The sequence below is a fragment of the Triturus cristatus genome, chromosome 7 (genome assembly GCF_964204655.1).
Source record: "Triturus cristatus chromosome 7, aTriCri1.1, whole genome shotgun sequence".
Taxonomy (NCBI): Eukaryota; Metazoa; Chordata; class Amphibia; order Caudata; family Salamandridae; genus Triturus; species Triturus cristatus.
This window is the reverse complement of record NC_140590.1, coordinates 1,251,700,156-1,251,718,128: the sequence shown is the minus strand read 5'-3', so window position 1 is coordinate 1,251,718,128 and position 17,973 is coordinate 1,251,700,156. Positions and strand designations below refer to the sequence as shown.

Genomic DNA, 17,973 nt, shown 5'->3' with positions numbered 1-17,973 from the left:
TAGTTTGTTGCACTACACATCCATGTATGATCTGATGCTTCTCTTATCTGTGCCTTTAAGTGTTGAGAAGAACTGAACGAAGACCTGACGTCAGTGCACCAAGGTGGTATTATATGGCTCCAATGAAGTCACACCTGTACCGTTTCGGGTGCTGAGATATGAACTAGTACTACCTACTGGCAGAGGAAATCTGTCAAAAGTTCCTGGACCCATTGCGATGCCCCAGGATAGTCCAAAGGGGAGGAATATGTAGGTAGAAAGACTAGCCACTAGAAAGCTATTTAACAACGATATGTAAGATTTCGACATGGTAGCTGAGTGAAACCCATTTTCTATGCTAGCTGCAAAAGTATTTAATAAGCTTAACTCTATAAAGGAACCACAAAACGTTCCATGACTTTGGTGCACAGCTATAAAATAACGGTTAAATAAAAGGTTCTTAACTCCATGGGGGGGACACACGTTATATTATGATTGAATATGTCACAGCATCCAAAGTTGGATAATAGAACCCTTTGTGTGACTGGTGTGTGTCCCTTGTCCCCAACATAAAAGTAACTGTAGACCCCATACCCTTAACTATTCTTAGGTGACTTCAATATGTATTTTCTTCTTTCAAGGGGGAAAGTATTGACCGGATTGAAAAGAACATATCGACCTCAACCAACTACGTGGAGAAGGCTAAACTGCAGTTGGAGACAGCCATCGTGAACAAGTCAAAATCTAGAAAGGTAGGCTGGACCTCCTCCCAGAAGCTGTTTGGCCAATGTATACAGGCATACAGGAATACATTTTACCCATGCTGCACTCGCACAGTGGCCCTTGGAACAGAAGTGACATTTGAGACCAGAACTGGAATGTAGACATCATCCATCAGAAAATGTATCCACTCAAGAACTCTTTGAGAACAGAGACTAACACAAACTGTGTGCATCTGCGTGTAGTATCTGCATGTGTGTGCAAGTGTGCTTGCATGTGTGTGTGTGTGAGCTTCCATGAGTGTGTGAGCTCACGTGTTTGTGTTCACCTGTGTGTGTGCGCGTGCGATCAGTGTATGCTTGCCTCTGTGTGTGTGTGTGGCAGGTGCAAGCCCAAATTGTGTTCACACGTGTCCTTGCCTGTGTGTATGTAGACAGCTGATGATATAGACCAGAAACATACTGAATCTTTTATTTTATTTTTCCCTGGTCCAAAGATAAATATTGCTTTTGTTATTTTGTTACTTTCAGTGCACTATCCCTCTACACCTGCCCTCTCTCTTCTGCCCTTCAGACTCGACTCCACTCTACACCCACAATCTGGAACACCTTTCACTTCAGCACCAACTGCACTACAGCCTATGAATACCTTTGAAACCGAGATAACTGTTGCAAATCAAACTGCAATGTAGACTTCATCCATTAGAAGATTTCTCAGCTCAGAAACTCCCCAGACTGGTGACCAACATGTGCTATGTGTGCCTGCACAGTATATGTATCTGTGCGCTCCTCTGTGTATGTATGCTCCTTTGTATGCTTGTGTTTGTGCATGCTCTACTGTTTTTCTTTGTGTGCTTTCCTGTGTATGCTCCTGTGTCCACTCTTTAGTGTGCACCTGTTCCTCTGTGTGTGTACGCTCCTTTGTGTATGCTCACAATTGTGTGCGCTCCCCTGTTTGCATGTACACTTGTGTGGATGCGCGCTCCTCTGTTTCCATTTCTGTGAGTGCGTGTACTCTCTCCAGCGCGTGCGCTCCAATGTATGTATATTCTCTCCTTTATATAAGGGAGTGCATTACTGTGTGTGTGCGCGCTCCTCTGTGTGGGATCATGTATGTGTGCCTATTCCTTAAGGTGTTTATGTGCATATGCCTCTAAGTGTTTGTGCCCTTGCAAACTTGTGTGAGACGGTGTTAGAAATGGGATTTTTGGTCGGCTAGGGCATGTGCCAAAGTCGGGCAGAAACCACCACTCTAGTCAGGATAAGGGAGTTACACTCCTAAAATAACCCCTGCTCACCCCCTTGGTAGCTTGGCACGAGCAGTCAGGCTTATCTTAAAGGCAGTGTGTAAAGATTTTGCACATAACCAACAGTAATGCAGTGTAAGCACTCCAAAAGGACACCAAACCAGTTTAGAAAAATATCCAATATTTGTATATATTTAAGACAAGACCAAAAATGATAAAAATCCATAATACAGTACTTAAAAATCTTCAATTATCAAAATATGCTTGAAAAATAGTTCCTTGATGTCGATAGCTCCGTCCAGGGCTATCACGGCGTCGTAAGCAGACAAATCCAAACAGTTTTGGCTGACTGTGGCGTCGCGGGCCAGCTACAGTGTCAGTAAGACCCGCAAACAGTACCTTTTAGAAATGCAGGGCATCGGCGACCTCTCGTTTGAGTTTCCGAAAGCACAGCGTCTGCAGGAGTCGTCGGGGAACTCCCCTCTGTTGTAGTCCGGAGCGCCGGCATCGGCAGGCGTCCGGTGTGGCGTGCGGTGCCCTCGGGTCGCGGTGCGGGCAACAGCTCGGTGGCAGAGTCAGATGGCGTCGTCGGTGAGACCAGGGTCGCGTTGCGAGGTGAAGACGGTGCTCGTTGCAGTGCTGGCAGGTTACGATGCAAGCAGCGGCGTCGTGGCTGAAGCGTTGTCGTGGGCTGACGAACTGGAGTCGATGGTGCCGGCGTCGGTAGGGCCAAGGCTGCGGTGCGGGATGAGGGCGGTGTGTCATGTAACTCTACGAGCGGTGCCCTCGAACCACGGTGCAAGCAGCAGCATAGATTTCGGCGTGGAGCGTCGTCGCGAGGCGGTGCGGAGTATGGGGCCCACACATCGTGGTGCAAGCGGCGGCTCGGTGGTGGCGTCAGCAGGGGTTGTCGTGAGACCAGGGTCGCGGTGCGGTGGTGCCCTCTGCGATGCCTTCAGGACATGGACTCAACAGTGGCGTCGTAGACGGCATTGGGTTGCTTTTTCCTCTGTTGCAGCACAAAACACACAGTCACCAGTGCTGAGGGCAGAAGAGCTTGAAGTCTTTGCTGTTCCTGAGACTTCTTGAACAGGGGACAAGCTCTACCTCAAGCCCCTGGAGAAACTCACAAAAGTAGATTGCAGAAAGTTCAGTCCAGTCCTTTCACTGCCCACGACAGAAGCAGCCACTGCAGGCCAACACAGCAAATTGGTAGTTCCTCCTCACAGCTTCTCCAGCTCTTGGCAGTCATCTTGATCCAAAAGAGTTCTAAAGTTCAGCGGTCTGGGCCCCAATATTTATATCCCAAAATCCTTTGATCTCTTAGGCAGAGAGTGTCTGTGCCCAGCCAGAACCAATTCTGCCTTCTCTGGTGTGACTTCCTGGCAGGAGGTGGAGGGGGCATGGTCAGAAGCAGACCAGGCTCTTTGAGGTGCAAATAAATCTCCTCCCCCTTCCCCAATTGCAGCCCAGGTCTATTCAGCCCTTTCCTGTCCCACCTAGACTATCTGTAGCCACTCCTGCTCCCCAGCCTTCTGGCATCCAAAACCCTGACAGGCAGTCCACATTCCAGCAGAGGCACAAGAAAATACCTACTTTCTAAAAGTGGTATTTTCAAACACAATGTAAAAATCACCTTCACTACAAGATGCATCTTTAAATTCTGAGTTCATGCATACTAACTTTATTTTCTTACCGGGCCAGTTATTGTTTATAAGTTGTTAAAAACAAACTGCCATTCTGTCCTATGGCGAACAGGTAGCCTTGCAATAGCGAAAAACAAAAATGGCCGTAATTCGCTACCAGGACATGCCACATACACCAGGGCATGTCCTACCTTTCACATACACTGCACCCGGCCCACAGGAGTACCTTGGGCCTACCTTAGGGGTGGCGGACATGTAAGAAAAGGGAAGGTGAGGGACTGGCATATGTGTGCACTGGCCAAGTCGACATGACAGTTACAAACCGCGCGCAGACTCCACAATGGCGTGTCTGAGTTACCTTTTTTAGGGCTACTCACGTGGGTGGCACAATCAGTGCTGCAGGCCCAATAGTAGCATTTGATTCACAGGCCCTGACACACTCAGTGCACTTTACTAGGGGCTAACAAGTAAATCAAATATCCAATCATGGAAGAACCAATACATAACACAATTTACCACAGGAGCACTTGCACTTTACCACTGATCAGCAGTGAGAAAAGTGCGCACAAACACTACGCCAGTCAAAACCGGGAGGTCAGAAAGCAAAAACTCAGCAGAAACACGCCAAAAGATGCCAAGTCTAACGGACGTTGTGTGTGCTCGCCTGTGTTTGTGCATTTGCCTTTTTGTTCTGTATGCATGTCTTTGTGTGTTTCAGTTTGTGCGTGTCTTTCCTTATGTGTGCGCATGCCATTGTCTGTGCAATTGCCCTGTGTGGTGTGCACATATGCCTCCTGTGTGTTTTTTCATTTGCCCTTGGTGTGCTTCTGCATGCGGACCATCGATTGCGCTTCCCTTCATATGTTTGTGTTTGCCTGAGAGTGTATATGGACCTGCAAACAAACTGATATATGGATGAATGTATTGATTTGTTATCGGTGAAAAGTAGCACAAGATAAGCAGTACTTTCTAGGGTCGAGCATGTGCTAGCACATGCATCTCGCTTGCGAGACACTGTTGTTAGCAAAGAGGGCTTTGAGCCCGCCCGTTGTTTACCATTTGTTGGCTTGCGTGGCACTGTTCAATACAGCCTCTTAATTTGTCAAGGCAGGCCTAACATCATTTCCATCCCTCTCTGTGGAGCAGAGACCAAGCACTGGTTGATTCAACTTAATTAGCGCCCTTCCTTTGCTCCTGACGTGATTGGGGTACTATTTTGTTTTTTTAACTGTTAGTGCCCTGCAAACAGAAGGCAAGTGACATGCAAAAACGTTCCCAACAGGACAAACTAAATTGCAAAGATTTTATTTTCTACAGTTAACTTTTTTATTTTGGCAAGTCTTCTTTTCTCACTTTGCAATCATGTTGTCTTTTATTTTTGCTCATGGGCACTGTTCTCAAAAGATGAGGATTATCTTATTGCAAAGTCACATTGTTTATTTCTTATGTGTAATTTCTGAAACGCTTTAAAATGTAATCGTGCAGTACACCTCAATCCACCCTACCTCACCCCACACCAGTCCACCCCACTCAATCCAATACACACCACACCAATCCATTGCACCCCACTCCAATCAAATCAATCTACTTTAATCCACTACACATCAATCCTTCCAATCTCCCACACTTCAGTTCGTCCCAGTCTAATGCAAAAAGACCTGTCACTATCCAAAAAAATCTGCCTCAATCCAATCTTCCACACTCCAATCTGCCCTACTCCAAAACAATCTGCCCTACTCCAAAACAACTTGCTCTACTCCAAAACAATCTGCCCTACTCCAATCTGCCCCACATCAATCTAGTCCACCCCACGCCACCCCAATCCAATGTACCCCAATCAATCCAATCCATCGAGTCCACCCGACTCTACTCTACATCTCCACTCTAATTCCGCCCACTCCAGATCACTCTAATCCAATGCACTCCTCTCCATTCCACCCACTCCAATCCACCACACCCAATCCAGCCCACTCTACCCCAATGCAATCCACCCCAATCTACTCCTATCCATTCCACCCCACTACCTCAAGCCACTCCAACCCACTGCACCCTATTCCACCCACTACACTGTATGACACTCTCTGCCACTGAACTCTGTAACCCCTCTACTCAGCTCTACAACACTCTTCTCCAAGAAATCCAGTCTACGACACTCTACTCCCACCCCCACTCTAGGACACTCCACGCCACTAACTTTTAGCAATGCTGAACAGCAGCCACACTGGTGTACAACATGAGCAAAAACATATCGCCAAAGCCAATAGCTCTTGTATAGGGGAGACCTATTGGCTTTGCCAATGCATGTTTTCATTGCAGTGCTCTCGCCCTCCACATCTTGGTCCTCTCACCCTCTGCCTCTTCGCTGTCGTCTTCACTCTGCACCCCTTCTGCATCAATCTTTCTTTCTCCCCTCATACTCTAACCTTGTCTCTCCTTTCTTCTTAGAAAAAAATCATGATTGGCATCTGCGTTGCTGTCCTGCTGCTGGTCCTCATCATCATCATCGGAGTAGCCGTCGGCTCGGGGTAGGGGACCTGGCCCTCCCTCACCAAGGGTCACTGCCTCTTCCCTTGCGGTAAGCGGTGTTTCTTCAGCTGGGTCAGGTGGCCCCAGTGGTGTCTAGTTCGGAAATCGCGTCCTTCTTTAAGACGACACTTGTGGCGATAGGTGGGGGTTCTTGTCACATATTTGGTCCCATAGTTGCTGTTCCTTTAAAGAGACCGCCGAAAGGAAGTGTGCAGGCTGTCAGTCAAGATAGTTTTATTCGGCTTTAAAAGCCATAAAAACAACAAATAAAATAGTTCCAAAGTACAGTTCATAGTTATTCGTCGTCATAAAAAAAAATACATAAAAAAAACAGCGACTATCCTTATTAAGACTTTAAAATAGCATCTTTTAAAAACTTTCTCATAGCAAAGAAAATTGCATCTGAAGACGACAGCACCTGTAGATTTAAGAAAATGGCTTTACAATTGCCAAATTGCAGTGTTCATAGCAAGGGCTTAAGAATGGCGTTCACGCGGTTGTTTGAAAAGGCCACAAAAAACGTAAAGTGCAGCGTCGTCTTGTGGAAGTGTTAAAACATGAAGACAGAATCTGTGAAAACTGCTTGATACCAGATCTGAATCTTACTAATAGGTTCCGTTCGTTTTGACTTGGAAACAGTTCCAGATGCGGCTACAGACCCAAAAAGTTGATAGTAGCCGTAGGCCCTTATTCTTAGCTCTGAATTCAAGGTAGGTTCCATTTACACAGATTTCATACCTATCACTGCGAATCGGTCTTGGACTGTTAAACAATTCTGTTCAGCCAGTCTTTTTATCACAGATTTTAATCAATTTTAACAATGAGAAGTTGTTAGTTAAGTTCATCCTGATACAGTCCACAATGATTTTCTGTGGCAGTTTGACACTAACTCAAGGGAGTGTGCAAACTGGTAGCCGAACTACACTTAGGCGCCTGTGCGCTCCCCCTTTCGTCCACAAGGTGCCAAAACTTTCATCCACAGGGGTTCCTAGACTGGTGATCACTTTGATCAAACAAATGGTGGACATTATTCTCTTGTGAATGAAGAGTGTGCGCTTCCGCTCTGTCCCTACCTATGACTGGAGGCAGTCCAAATCTGCGGACATATATGGAGAAATATGTGTAGGTTTTTGTGGTCAATGGACGGGAAATCTGTGGAATCTGCAATGAAAAAGTCATATTACCGTTTTTCTTATTAATATCATATGTACTAAGTACATCAAACTGCACTTACTGTATTTTTTACATTTCTGAACGTTTAGATAGCAAGCTAACTTAAACGTGTAAGGTCCCTGCCCCGTTCGAGTAAATCGTTTGCTACCATTTGTTAGTTCTGTTGTTAAGGTCTCCCTTACACGTTTCTCTTACCTTCCCCTATTCATCTCTCATCTGCGTTTGTCATGCTGTCCAGGAATACAATTATCTTCCTCCATCGCTCCATTGCATGTGTTTACATTGAACTACACCCTCTTAATTGCTGCATAATTAGATTGTCTTTACTTACGACTTCCTCTTCACTGGGATGTTTCAGTGTGAATTTTCCTGAAACATTAGCTTTTTATTAGTTACTCCCAATAACCATTAGATGGCAATGATGTTCCATGATATTCGTCAACGGCCATGTCATCAGTGGATTATTTTGATCTACCACCCAAACATTTTGCAATTTGAGACATTTGTTGTCTGTCGTCGTGTTTTTTAAAAACTTTTTTTTGGCAAATAAGCACAGGATTCACAAGTGCAAACAAAGGTACGTATTATGTAGTTTTGCAAGATTCCCTAGTGTTCGACTTTGACACACTACAATATTAACTCGGGGGGGGGGGGGGGGAGGGCCTGCGCAGCTGGTGATTTTTACACAAGGCACGCCGCACTTTACCTGTCTGCTCGCCCCAGGGGACTGCAAAGCCCGGAGCGTCCTGCGGCTAGAGCCGCATGCGTCGCTACAACTGCGCTGTAGTGTAGTTCCTATTTCCCTTATAGGCTCTGCGTATTGGAATAATATACACTATAGTTTTTGCATAGGACTAAGGTCAGTATGCCTCTATCAAGTTCATTAACCTTAATTACTTGTGAACCAGCTAACTCAGCGGTCACTAGAATCTTCTCGAATAAACAAGAAGGGAGTAGTTTCTGACAACCGCATAAACATTTGTTTCCCTTAGAATCGGAACGTGTCTCAGAATCGTGGAAACAATAGATAACAGTTTCACTCAGTCAATCGTGCATGCTTAGTTTCTTCAGAGTTACACAGAAATAGGTAGACGGGCTTCAATAAAAGGATTTATTGAACAGTCTTGTTTCTCGTGTAAGAGATATGAGCTGTTACAATCATTAGACAGTAAGCAAGATATAATACACACAGCATAAGCAGTAAGAAGAAATAATACTGCAATAGCATTGTCCGTTAGCTATGACATATATACATAAATAACGCAGGCTAAAAAATCAATTCTTGTCTGATGCTTCTAAATAGTTCTACCCCAGTGTACCTAAACTAAGTGTAGTACAAAGTAAGAAGTAGGTGCTGTTTTTTATGGTATGGTATATACTAAGTTTATTAACCAAGAGTCCCTCTAGGTTCTAGTCAGCTCCATACCTTAGAATGAGAGAGGTGGGAATCTCTTTCCGAATCTCAAACTCCAACACCCCGCGAAGGGAATCAGACCACTGGAAGCTGGATTCTCTGCGAGCAGGGATGACAGCGTCTGTTCAGTGCATCAGGCGGGGACTTGAATTCCTTGAATTCCTTCCGAACTTGCCGTGGCAAGCCATATCGAGCTGAGCCGTGCCGAGCCCTGGTTTCTCATGGTAAGGGAAGGTATATTTATACCTGGAAGGTACTTAACAATGCTAGCAATGACGTAAAGTCAGGCAGAGGAAGACGTCATGAATGAACCCCTAAGGAATAGTAGTTCATGCATAATAGATTAGTTCTCGGAGAAATCAATAATCCTAGCTAGGAAAAGTCCAGATGGCTTAAGGGTCTGGTTTCTAAGAACTTGTTGTGACGTGGGATGGACGGATGTAGGTGATCATGCCTGTATTTGGATAGCATGGCTAATGCCTAAATATGGACTGGGATTCTATGCCTAAATAAGGGCAATATGAATTGTGCCTATATAAGGACTTGATTCAGGGAAACCTATGTACGGGCATCTAAATCGAAACACAACACCCACTCCATTGACGAATGATCGATATTACTAAATGCTAAACATGAAATGCTAAACATTTAAAATTGAGTACCGCATGCTGCTAAAAACATTTGTAAAAACATACTAAACATAAGTCTTTGTTTAAAAAACTTTTGCTAAACATGAAATGCAAAGGTGCTGTACATATTAAAGGAATGTTTCATTCTAAGCATATGTTTACAGTGAATGCTAAATGAATGAACATATATATATACAGTGATGAAATGGCTCACGAATACAGAAGAAAAGGTCAAAGCTATTTTATGTCATGGTACATAAATTAAATTGTGGTGAATAAAGGTGACAATGTGTCCCTGTTCTCTATGAATAGTCCTACTGTAAGCAGAGTTGTTTTAGCCATAAAAGATTTTTTTTTCCAAATTGGTCTTTTGTTTTGAAAAATGAAGGCCAAAGTCATAGATTATCCGCTACAATGTGAGCCAAATCAAAAGTCAGTGTAATAAGCCGGTGAAAACATGAAATCCTCTATTCCTGTAGACAAAAAATCGTCTACCGATGTCGGTGATAGGTCGATTGCCTCATTTAGAAGACTAACTGCACATAGATGTGACACATCGTCAGTAGCAGTGTTCGTTACCGATGTTACCTGTGTGCCTGTTGATCCATCTCGTACCTCAGCAGTAGCTTGTTGCGTCTGTTAGACCTCAATGAATGCCGTCATCAGGATCGGAAGCCTCTGGGGACAACACAGAGCATGGGCTGTTATCAGGTCCAGCAGAGTATCGATATCCGTTGGCATGACTGATGGGAGTGTTCGACAGATGTCTAGCACGCATTCTTCACCGCAAAGCAGGCAGCGTAGAACAGGTAAGATGCAATCTTGCCATATTGGTCTGAATGACAGAAACCATGTGGTATTTAGTTCTCGTAGATGAGGTAAATTCAATAGCTGTACTATGCGCTCACGAAACTTCCTCTCCAGGAGAGCTTTCTCCAAGTCGCAGGGAGTAACCCTGGTGGATTGACTTGCTATAGCGTACCAAACACCGAGTGCACAAAGTTTGGAATGATTCCGAGGACTGCTTGAAAAGGTGTTAAGTCCTGAACATATGGTCTTAAATACATGCACAATACCGCTTGTATCAGACATGTTTAAGATGCGTCCCAACATTTCTGTGAAATGCGTAGGGCAGTTTGTCCTTAACAGAGCCTGTGTCTCAGCCGAAGTCCTAGCAACTTGTAGATTATAGGTTTCTTTGGCCAAGGTCAAAGGCACGGTTTGTTGTAAAAGAAAGGCTTTTATTCTGCTTAAAGTATCAATTCGTATAGAAGAGATGTTCAGTGAAGGCCATAAAGGCGACTCCCTGACTGTGTCTATATGGGGGAACAAGACTTGCATACAGCAAGTGACCCTGGAACTAACCGTTACTAGATATGGGATACCTGGCAACATACCACAACAGCTCTGATCATTCAACATGAGGTTACTCCCATTTGAAAGTTGGCAAAGCGTTTGAGTAATCATAGCGGCCGGTGAACCTTGCAGGTGGCAGGGCAAATTTGCAGTAGAACCGCTACAGGCCCTGTGTAAACTAATATCCTGACATATGAGTGAACCGCTCAGTGCATTTTCACAGTGTGTACCGCTAAGAAACACTTCACGCCCCCCACTCCAACATCTGTGTGTGTAAGGTAAATCCCAGGATGTCTTGATGTATTCTTTACCCAACCTTTCATATTTGCCTGCTGGCATGTGTTTGAGACAATACTGAAAATGGAAAGCTGTAACAGGCAGAGTTATTTTGCCATGAATGATCCATTCTGTAGCCGGTTTTTCTGCTACGGTAAATGGCAATTTTTTCCAGTTTTTCATTGCTCAGCACTGTATACTTTGCTCCCCTTTGTGCCAGTTCTATTTGTTTATCAGTGAGATTGTATTCAGAAAACAGATAAGACGTGTTGATTAAACGCCAAGGCACATAGCCTGCACGCAAGTTTTGTAGCGTCCAGCCTAATAACAGAATAGAACGTAATTGAGACTGGCCTTGTCACAGCAGGACCAAATCTTGTTCTACAATGTCTACAGCAGAGGATACAATGTTGCCCAATGAATATATCCTGGCTGACGGGGTCCGGCGGGCCCAGGGAGGCTTCCCCTGCGCCTCTGGGCCTGGAGCCCCGGCTGGGTCCAGGGGCCCCATCGGGCCCTGGGTCGGGAGCTCCGGCCCTGGGTGCCAGCCTGCGGCACTGCCAAAGGCTTGGGACAGGGTTCCGTTGTGGCCGGGGAGCCTCCCCTTGCTTGGCTGGGTTCAGGAGCTCCGGCCGGGCATCTGAGGACCCCGGGGAGGGTGGCCTCTCCACCCCGGGCTCCGTCCTGGGTCCTGCTGCGTGGCAGGGTGGCCGGGACGGGGTCCGGTGGGCCCGGCGAGGCTTCCCCTGCGCCTCCGGACCTGGGAGCCCCGGCTGGGTCCAGGGGCCCCGCTGAGCCCCGGGTTGGGGGCGCCGGCCCTGGGCCCCGTCCTGCTGCGTGGCAGGCTTCCCCTGCGCCTCTGGGCCTGGGAGCCCCGCTGAGCCCTGGGCCCCGTCCCGCGGCACTGCCAAAGGCCTGGAACGGGGTTCCGTTGTGGTCGGGGAGCCTCCCCTTGCTTGGCTAGGATCAGGAGCTCCGGCCGGGCCCCTGAGAGCCCCAGGGAGGGCGGCCTCCCCACTCCGGGCTCCGTCCTAGGTCCTGCCGCGTGGCAGGGTGCCCGGGACGGGGTCCGGTGAGCCTGGGGTGGCTTCCCCTGTGCCTCCGGGCCTGGAAGCCCCGGCTGGGTCCAGGGGCCCCGTCGGGACCCGGTTTGGGGGCTCCGGTCCTGGGCCCCGGCCTGCGGCACTGCCAAAGTCCCGGGATGGGGTTCCGTTGTGGCCAGGGAGCGTCCCCTTGATTGGCTGGGTTCAGGAGCTCCAGCCGGGCCCCTGAGGGCCCCAAGGATGGTGGCCTCCCCACCCCGGGCTCCGTCCTGTGTCCTGCCGCGTGGCAGGGTGCCCAGGACGGGGTCCTGCAGGCCCGGGGAGGCTTCCCCTGTGCCTCTGGGCCTGGGAGCCCCGGCTGGGTCCAGGGGCCCCGCCGAGCCCCGGGTTGGGGGCGCCGGCCCTGGGCCCCGTCCTGGGTCCTGCTGCGTGGCAGGCTTCCCCTGCGCCTCTGGGCCTGGGAGCCCCGGCTGGGTGATGTCGGGTGCTCTGGCCCTGTGCCCCGTCCTCCGGCCTGCCGCTACGCCAAGGGCCCGGGACAGGGGTCTGTCGGTCCCATGCAGGCCTCCCCTGCTTGTCAAGGTGTCCTCCGGCCCCGGGTCGGAGGGCCCGTCGGGTCCCCCACGCAGTCTCCATGGCTGGGGCCCAGCTAGGGCCCTGGGCCTCCGGTCCCACAAGCCCCGGCGCCCGCTCCCTCTTTTTGTTGGGGCACAGAGCGACCAGATGGCTTCCCTTTCGAGCCCATCCATCTGGTCGCGCCTTTCCCTTCGGCCATCTGGTCGCGCATATCCCCTCGGCCATCTGGTCACGCATATCCCCTCGGCCATCTGGTCACGCATATCCCCTCGGCCATCTGGTCGAGCCTATCCCCTCGGCCATCTGGTTGAGCCTATCCCCTCGGCCATCTGGTTGCGCGCAATGCTTTCCAAAGGGGTGACCAGATGGCAGGGCTTGCCTGGAAGTCCCGATGAGGGTCCAGGAGGTCGAGTACATTTGCGCCTTGGGTCCCCTCTGTTACATCGTGTGCACGGATTACAAGAAAGGGGGGTAATTTTCCTCCGGATTACTAGGGAGAGGATCAGTCAGACCTCCATGAGGTCCGGCGATTCGGAAACAGGGGAAGGCAGAACCCGGGCCTGCCCGCCGGAGCCCCCAGGGGCCCGGGTACGCACCTGCCTCTCAGCCCCTTCCTGATGGTCCTTTATCTCCGAGTTTGCTGGCTCAGACCTCCGTGAGGACTGGGGATGCCGAGACAGGGGAAGGCATCACCTGGGCCCGCCCGATGCAGGCCCCTAGGGGCCCGGGTACGCATACCTGCCTCTCAGCCCTCTTCCCGATGGTTTTTTTTCTCCGAGTTTGCTAGGTCAGACCTCCGTGAGGTCGGGCGATCCCGAGTCGGGGGAAGGCAGCACCTTGGCCCGTCTGCCGGGGCCTCCAGGGGCACGGGTACGCACCTGCCTCTCAGCCCCTTCTCGATAGTCCTTTTTTTTCCGAGTTTTCTCAGTTAGACCTCTGTGAGGTCCGGTGATGCTGAAACGGGGGAAATCTGAAAGAAACACGTTAGTTAGATTCCTCACCTTAGAATATCCCCAGGCGTCAGACTGGATCCGGAAGATTTTTCGTCAGCAATACCCCTTGCGCGTCGCTAGGCGTCGTCTGCGGCTCCGCGTCCGTCGTCGGCGTCGTGCGCCGGAATGACGTCGTCGGAGTACTTAGACGCCGCCCTCGCGCGCTGACGTCAGTTCTTCTTTTTTCCGCGCCAGTAAGCGCAGATCCGGGAGAGCTACCCCTTTAGTCAATTTTTGACTAACTTTTTTGATCCTTTTTGATCGTGTCTCGACACCGGTGCCGGTAGGATGCCTGGGTTTAAAGCCTGTACGGACTGTAACCGATTGATGTCGGTTACGGACCATCACCGCCGGTGCCTTTACTGCTTGGGCCTCGATCACGACGCGGAGTCGTGTTCGGACTGCAAGGCCCTGACCTCGAAGGCTAGACGGGAGCGGTCCCGTAAGCTTCTCGAGATTCGCCACTCGGCTCCGCGCGCCTCTCGATCCCGGTCCAGGAGGAGGTCCAAGGATCGGTCGCGGAGCCGCAGCCGACGTCACCATCGGTCGTCGGGATCCAAGTCTTCGGGTAAGTCGAAGCATTCCAAGAAGTCCAAGAGGCGACACCGCTCTTCGGACTCCCCTCGCCGGTCGCGCGACTCGGCCGAGGGTCCGGGTGGTTCCACCCCCGCGGCTCCGGCGGAGCCGCAGGCGCCGCGCACGTCCCCATACCCTCCGGTCCCTGGGACTAACGCGACGCCGGCGGAAGTCAGTGCCTTCCTCTCAGCCATGAGGAACCTGGCTCCGCCGTCGGCGCCCGCTGGTGCGCCTTCGGGCTCCGCGGACCCGACTGGGCTGCCTTGCCTGCCGGTGGCTCCGGCCCCGGCGCCGTTGACGGCTCCGGCCTCGACGCCGCAAGCGCCCGAGGGACCCGTTCTCGAGTCCCCGTCGACGCCGGTCGACCTCGTCACGCCTCCTCCGCCGGCGTCGACACCGGTACCACCCCCGACGCCGACGTCGACTCCGCTCGACATCGTGCCCCAGTTCAGTCCCACTCCGGGCCCGGCGCCGGTCCGGCGTCGATGGACGCCGAGATCGGCGCCGCTAGAGACACATTATGTCTACCGCCCGGCTCCGTTACTTTCTCCTCTATACCAGGAGTCGGATGATGGGGACAACTGGGAGGGATCCGAGGATCCTATGGCCCTTCAGGCTCAAATGTCACAGGACTGGGCAGATGAACTGGGGGAGGCCAGTGGCCTGGATACCTCTCCAGACACTGGATTTGTCTCTCCTCCGACTGTCGCTTCGGAGGAGGGCGCTGCTTTCTCTGTGGTGCTGCGAAAGGCGGCCGCAGCCTTTGGGCTCGAGCTGCCTGCCGTGGCTGTGAGGACTAACGTCCTTACTGAGGTGCTTCAGTCTGCAGCAAGCTCCACTGAGCCTCTGCTGCAATTCAATGAGGCCCTCATTGACGTTCTGCAGGGCACCTGGTCCAAGCCCTCCACAGTTCCTCCTGTGGACAGGAACGTCGCCAGGCGCCACCGCCCTGCTCCGGGCGACCCCAGTTTTCTGTCCCAACACCCTACCCCTGAGAGCCTGGTTATCCCGGGCTCCACCTCCCAATCCTCTTTCCCGACCGCCCCGCCGGACCGGGATTCCAAGAGACTAGAACAGTTTGGCAAGAAGCTGTTCTCTTCCCTTAGTTTGGGCCTGCGGTCTTTGAACACCGCTTGTCTCTTGGACCGTTATTCCCACTCTCTGTGGGATGCGGTGGAGGACGCGCTGCCCCTGTGTCCGGAGGAGGTCCGGACACGACTTACCCAGGCTCTGGCCGATGGGAGGGATGCCGCGCGACATGCTATACGTTGTGGGCTTGACACCACGGACTCGCTGGGTAGGGCCATTTCTACCACAGTGGCGCTTAGACGTCACGCCTGGCTGCGGTCCACATCATTTTCGGGCGATGTCCAGAGCACTCTCATGGACATGCCGTTTGATGGCACTCGCCTGTTTGGCGAGAAAGCGGACAGTGCGCTGAACCGCTTTTAAGACTCCCAGGCTACGGCCAAGTCCTTGGGCCTCTCAGCCCCGCGGTCGCAATCTTCCGCCTTTCACCCCTTTCGTGGCCAAGGAAGGGGTGCCTCCTCACGTGCGCCTAGCCACCAGCCGCAGAACCAACTTGCGCGCGGTCGCGGACGTGGTTTCCGCCGAGGCGGTTCTGGAGGACGACGAGGTCAGCCCACATCCACCCCGGCAGCATCCGCCTCAAAGCCTTCCTAGTCCGAACTTTCAGGCCCATTCCACGCCAGTGGGCGGCAGAGTTCGCCATCACCTGCTCCACTGGCGGTCCATCACATCGGACAGGTGGGTGCTGCAAATCGTCCGAAGGGGCTACTCCCTCCCCTTCGAGACGACCCCTCCAGCCATGCCACCGCAGCACCACCGTATCTCGGGGGATCATTTGAATCTTCTCCACGAGGAAGTTTCGGCCCTCTTGGCCAAGGGGGCCGTCGAGCGCGTTCCGAGTCCAGAAGTAGGTCGTGGTTGTTATTCCCACTACTTTCTGGTTCCCAAGAAGGGCAAAGGGGGCCTACGCCCTATCTTGGACCTCCGGAACGTCAATGCCTTCCTCCGGAAGGAAAGGTTCAAGATGTTGACTTTGGCTCAGGTTCTAGCTGCCCTAGACCCCGGAGACTGGATGGTAGCGTTGGACTTGCAGGACGCATATTTCCACATCCCCGTCCTGCCGGCCCACCGGCGTTACCTGCTTTTCACGGTGGGCCAAGAGCACTTTCAGTTTACCGTGCTCCCCTTCGGCCTCACCAGTGCCCCTCGGGTGTTCACGAAAGTGATGGCGGTGGTCGCAGCTCATCTGCGCAGATCAGGGATTCCAGTCTTCCCCTATCTCGACGACTGGTTGTTGAAGGCGGGCTCGCCCCAGGCAGTCGTCTCCCACCTCCAGACTACGGCGGATCTCCTGCATTTGCTGGGGTTTTCCATCAACGTGCCGAAGTCACACCTGAGTCCCTCTCAGAAGCTCCTCTTCATCGGAGCGGTTCTCGATTCGGCGCAGTTCCGGGTCTATCCACCGGAACAGCGGGTCCGGGATATACAGGCCCTGATTCCCATCTTTCGGCCTCTATCCTGGGTTTCGGTCAGGCTAGTGTTGCGGCTTCTGGGGCTGATGGCCTCCTGCATCCTACTAGTGCATCACGCCAGGCGGCGCATGCGGGCTCTGCAGTGGGACCTGAAGTTTCAGTGGGCCCAGCATCACGGCAACCTGTCCGACCATGTCTTGATCTCGGCGGGCACTGCACAGCAGTTGCAGTGGTGGCTCACGGACCGCGATTGGGTCATGGGCAGAAGCCTCTCCCTTCCCCAACCGGAGCATGTCGTAGTGACTGATGCGTCCCTCCTGGGATGGGGTGGCCATATGGGAGAGGCGGAGATCAGAGGCCTCTGGTCTCCGGCGGAGTCTCGTCTCCACATCAACCTGTTGGAGTTGAGAGCGATCCGACTTGCACCGAAAGCCTTCCTTCCCTCTGTCCGGGGAAGTGTCGTGCAGGTGTTCACGGACAACACCACCGCCATGTGGTATTGCAACAAACAGGGCGGGGTGGGGTTGTGGACCCTTTGTCAGGAGGCCCTGCGCCTCTGGACGTGGCTGGAACACCAGGGCGTCACCCTGGTGGTTCAACATCTGGCGGGCTCTCTGAACGCCAGAGCAGACGAACTCAGCCGCCGGTGCATGATGGATCACGAATGGCGTCTGAACTCCGAAGTGGCGCAAGGTCTCTTTCAGCAGTGGGGAGAGCCTTGGTTAGATCTATTCGCCACCGAAGAGAACGCGCAATGTCAGCAGTTCTGCGCGTTGGAATTTCCAAGGCGGCACTCGCTCGGCGACGCTTTTCGTCACGAGTGGAGTTGCGGTCTGTTGTACGCCTTTCCGCCTATACCACTTCTGCCCAGAGTGCTGAAGAAGATCAGGCACGACCGGGCCCAAGTCATCTTGGTGGCTCCGGATTGGGCACGAAGGTACTGGTATCCCGAGCTACTCAGTATGTTGACCGATCCTCCGATACGTCTGCCCCTTCGGGAGGATCTTCTGTCGCAGCAGCAGGGGACGGTCCTCCACCCGAACCTGTCCAGCCTCCACCTCCATGCGTGGAGATTGAGCGGCGACAGTTGATGCCATTTGACTTGCCTCCTGAAGTCTGTGATATCATTCTGGCAGCCAGGCGTCCCTCCACAAAGTCGGTATACGCCTGCCGGTGGAACAAATTTGTGGCATGGTGCACAGCATAGGCTGTGGATCCCCTTTCTGCCCCTCTTTCTGAGGTTCACCTCTTTCTTCTTTCTTTGGCCCGGCAGGGCTCTGCCCTGGGCACCCTGAAAGGTTATCTTGCTGCCATCTCTGC

General features: G+C 51.8%; 1 protein-coding gene across 1 annotated transcript in view; it reads left to right on the top strand.

The window, feature by feature from the left end:
- LOC146811733 (syntaxin-4-like) overlaps positions 1–17,973 on the top strand; it is a 390,796-nt gene that overhangs the window by 296,255 nt on the left and 76,568 nt on the right. The window contains exons 9-10 of the mRNA XM_085618728.1: positions 621–731; positions 6,037–6,166. Of these exons, the coding sequence (XP_085474854.1) occupies positions 621–731; positions 6,037–6,120 (195 nt within the window). The 3' untranslated portion in view covers positions 6,121–6,166. The remainder of the gene's footprint in view (positions 1–620; positions 732–6,036; positions 6,167–17,973) is intronic.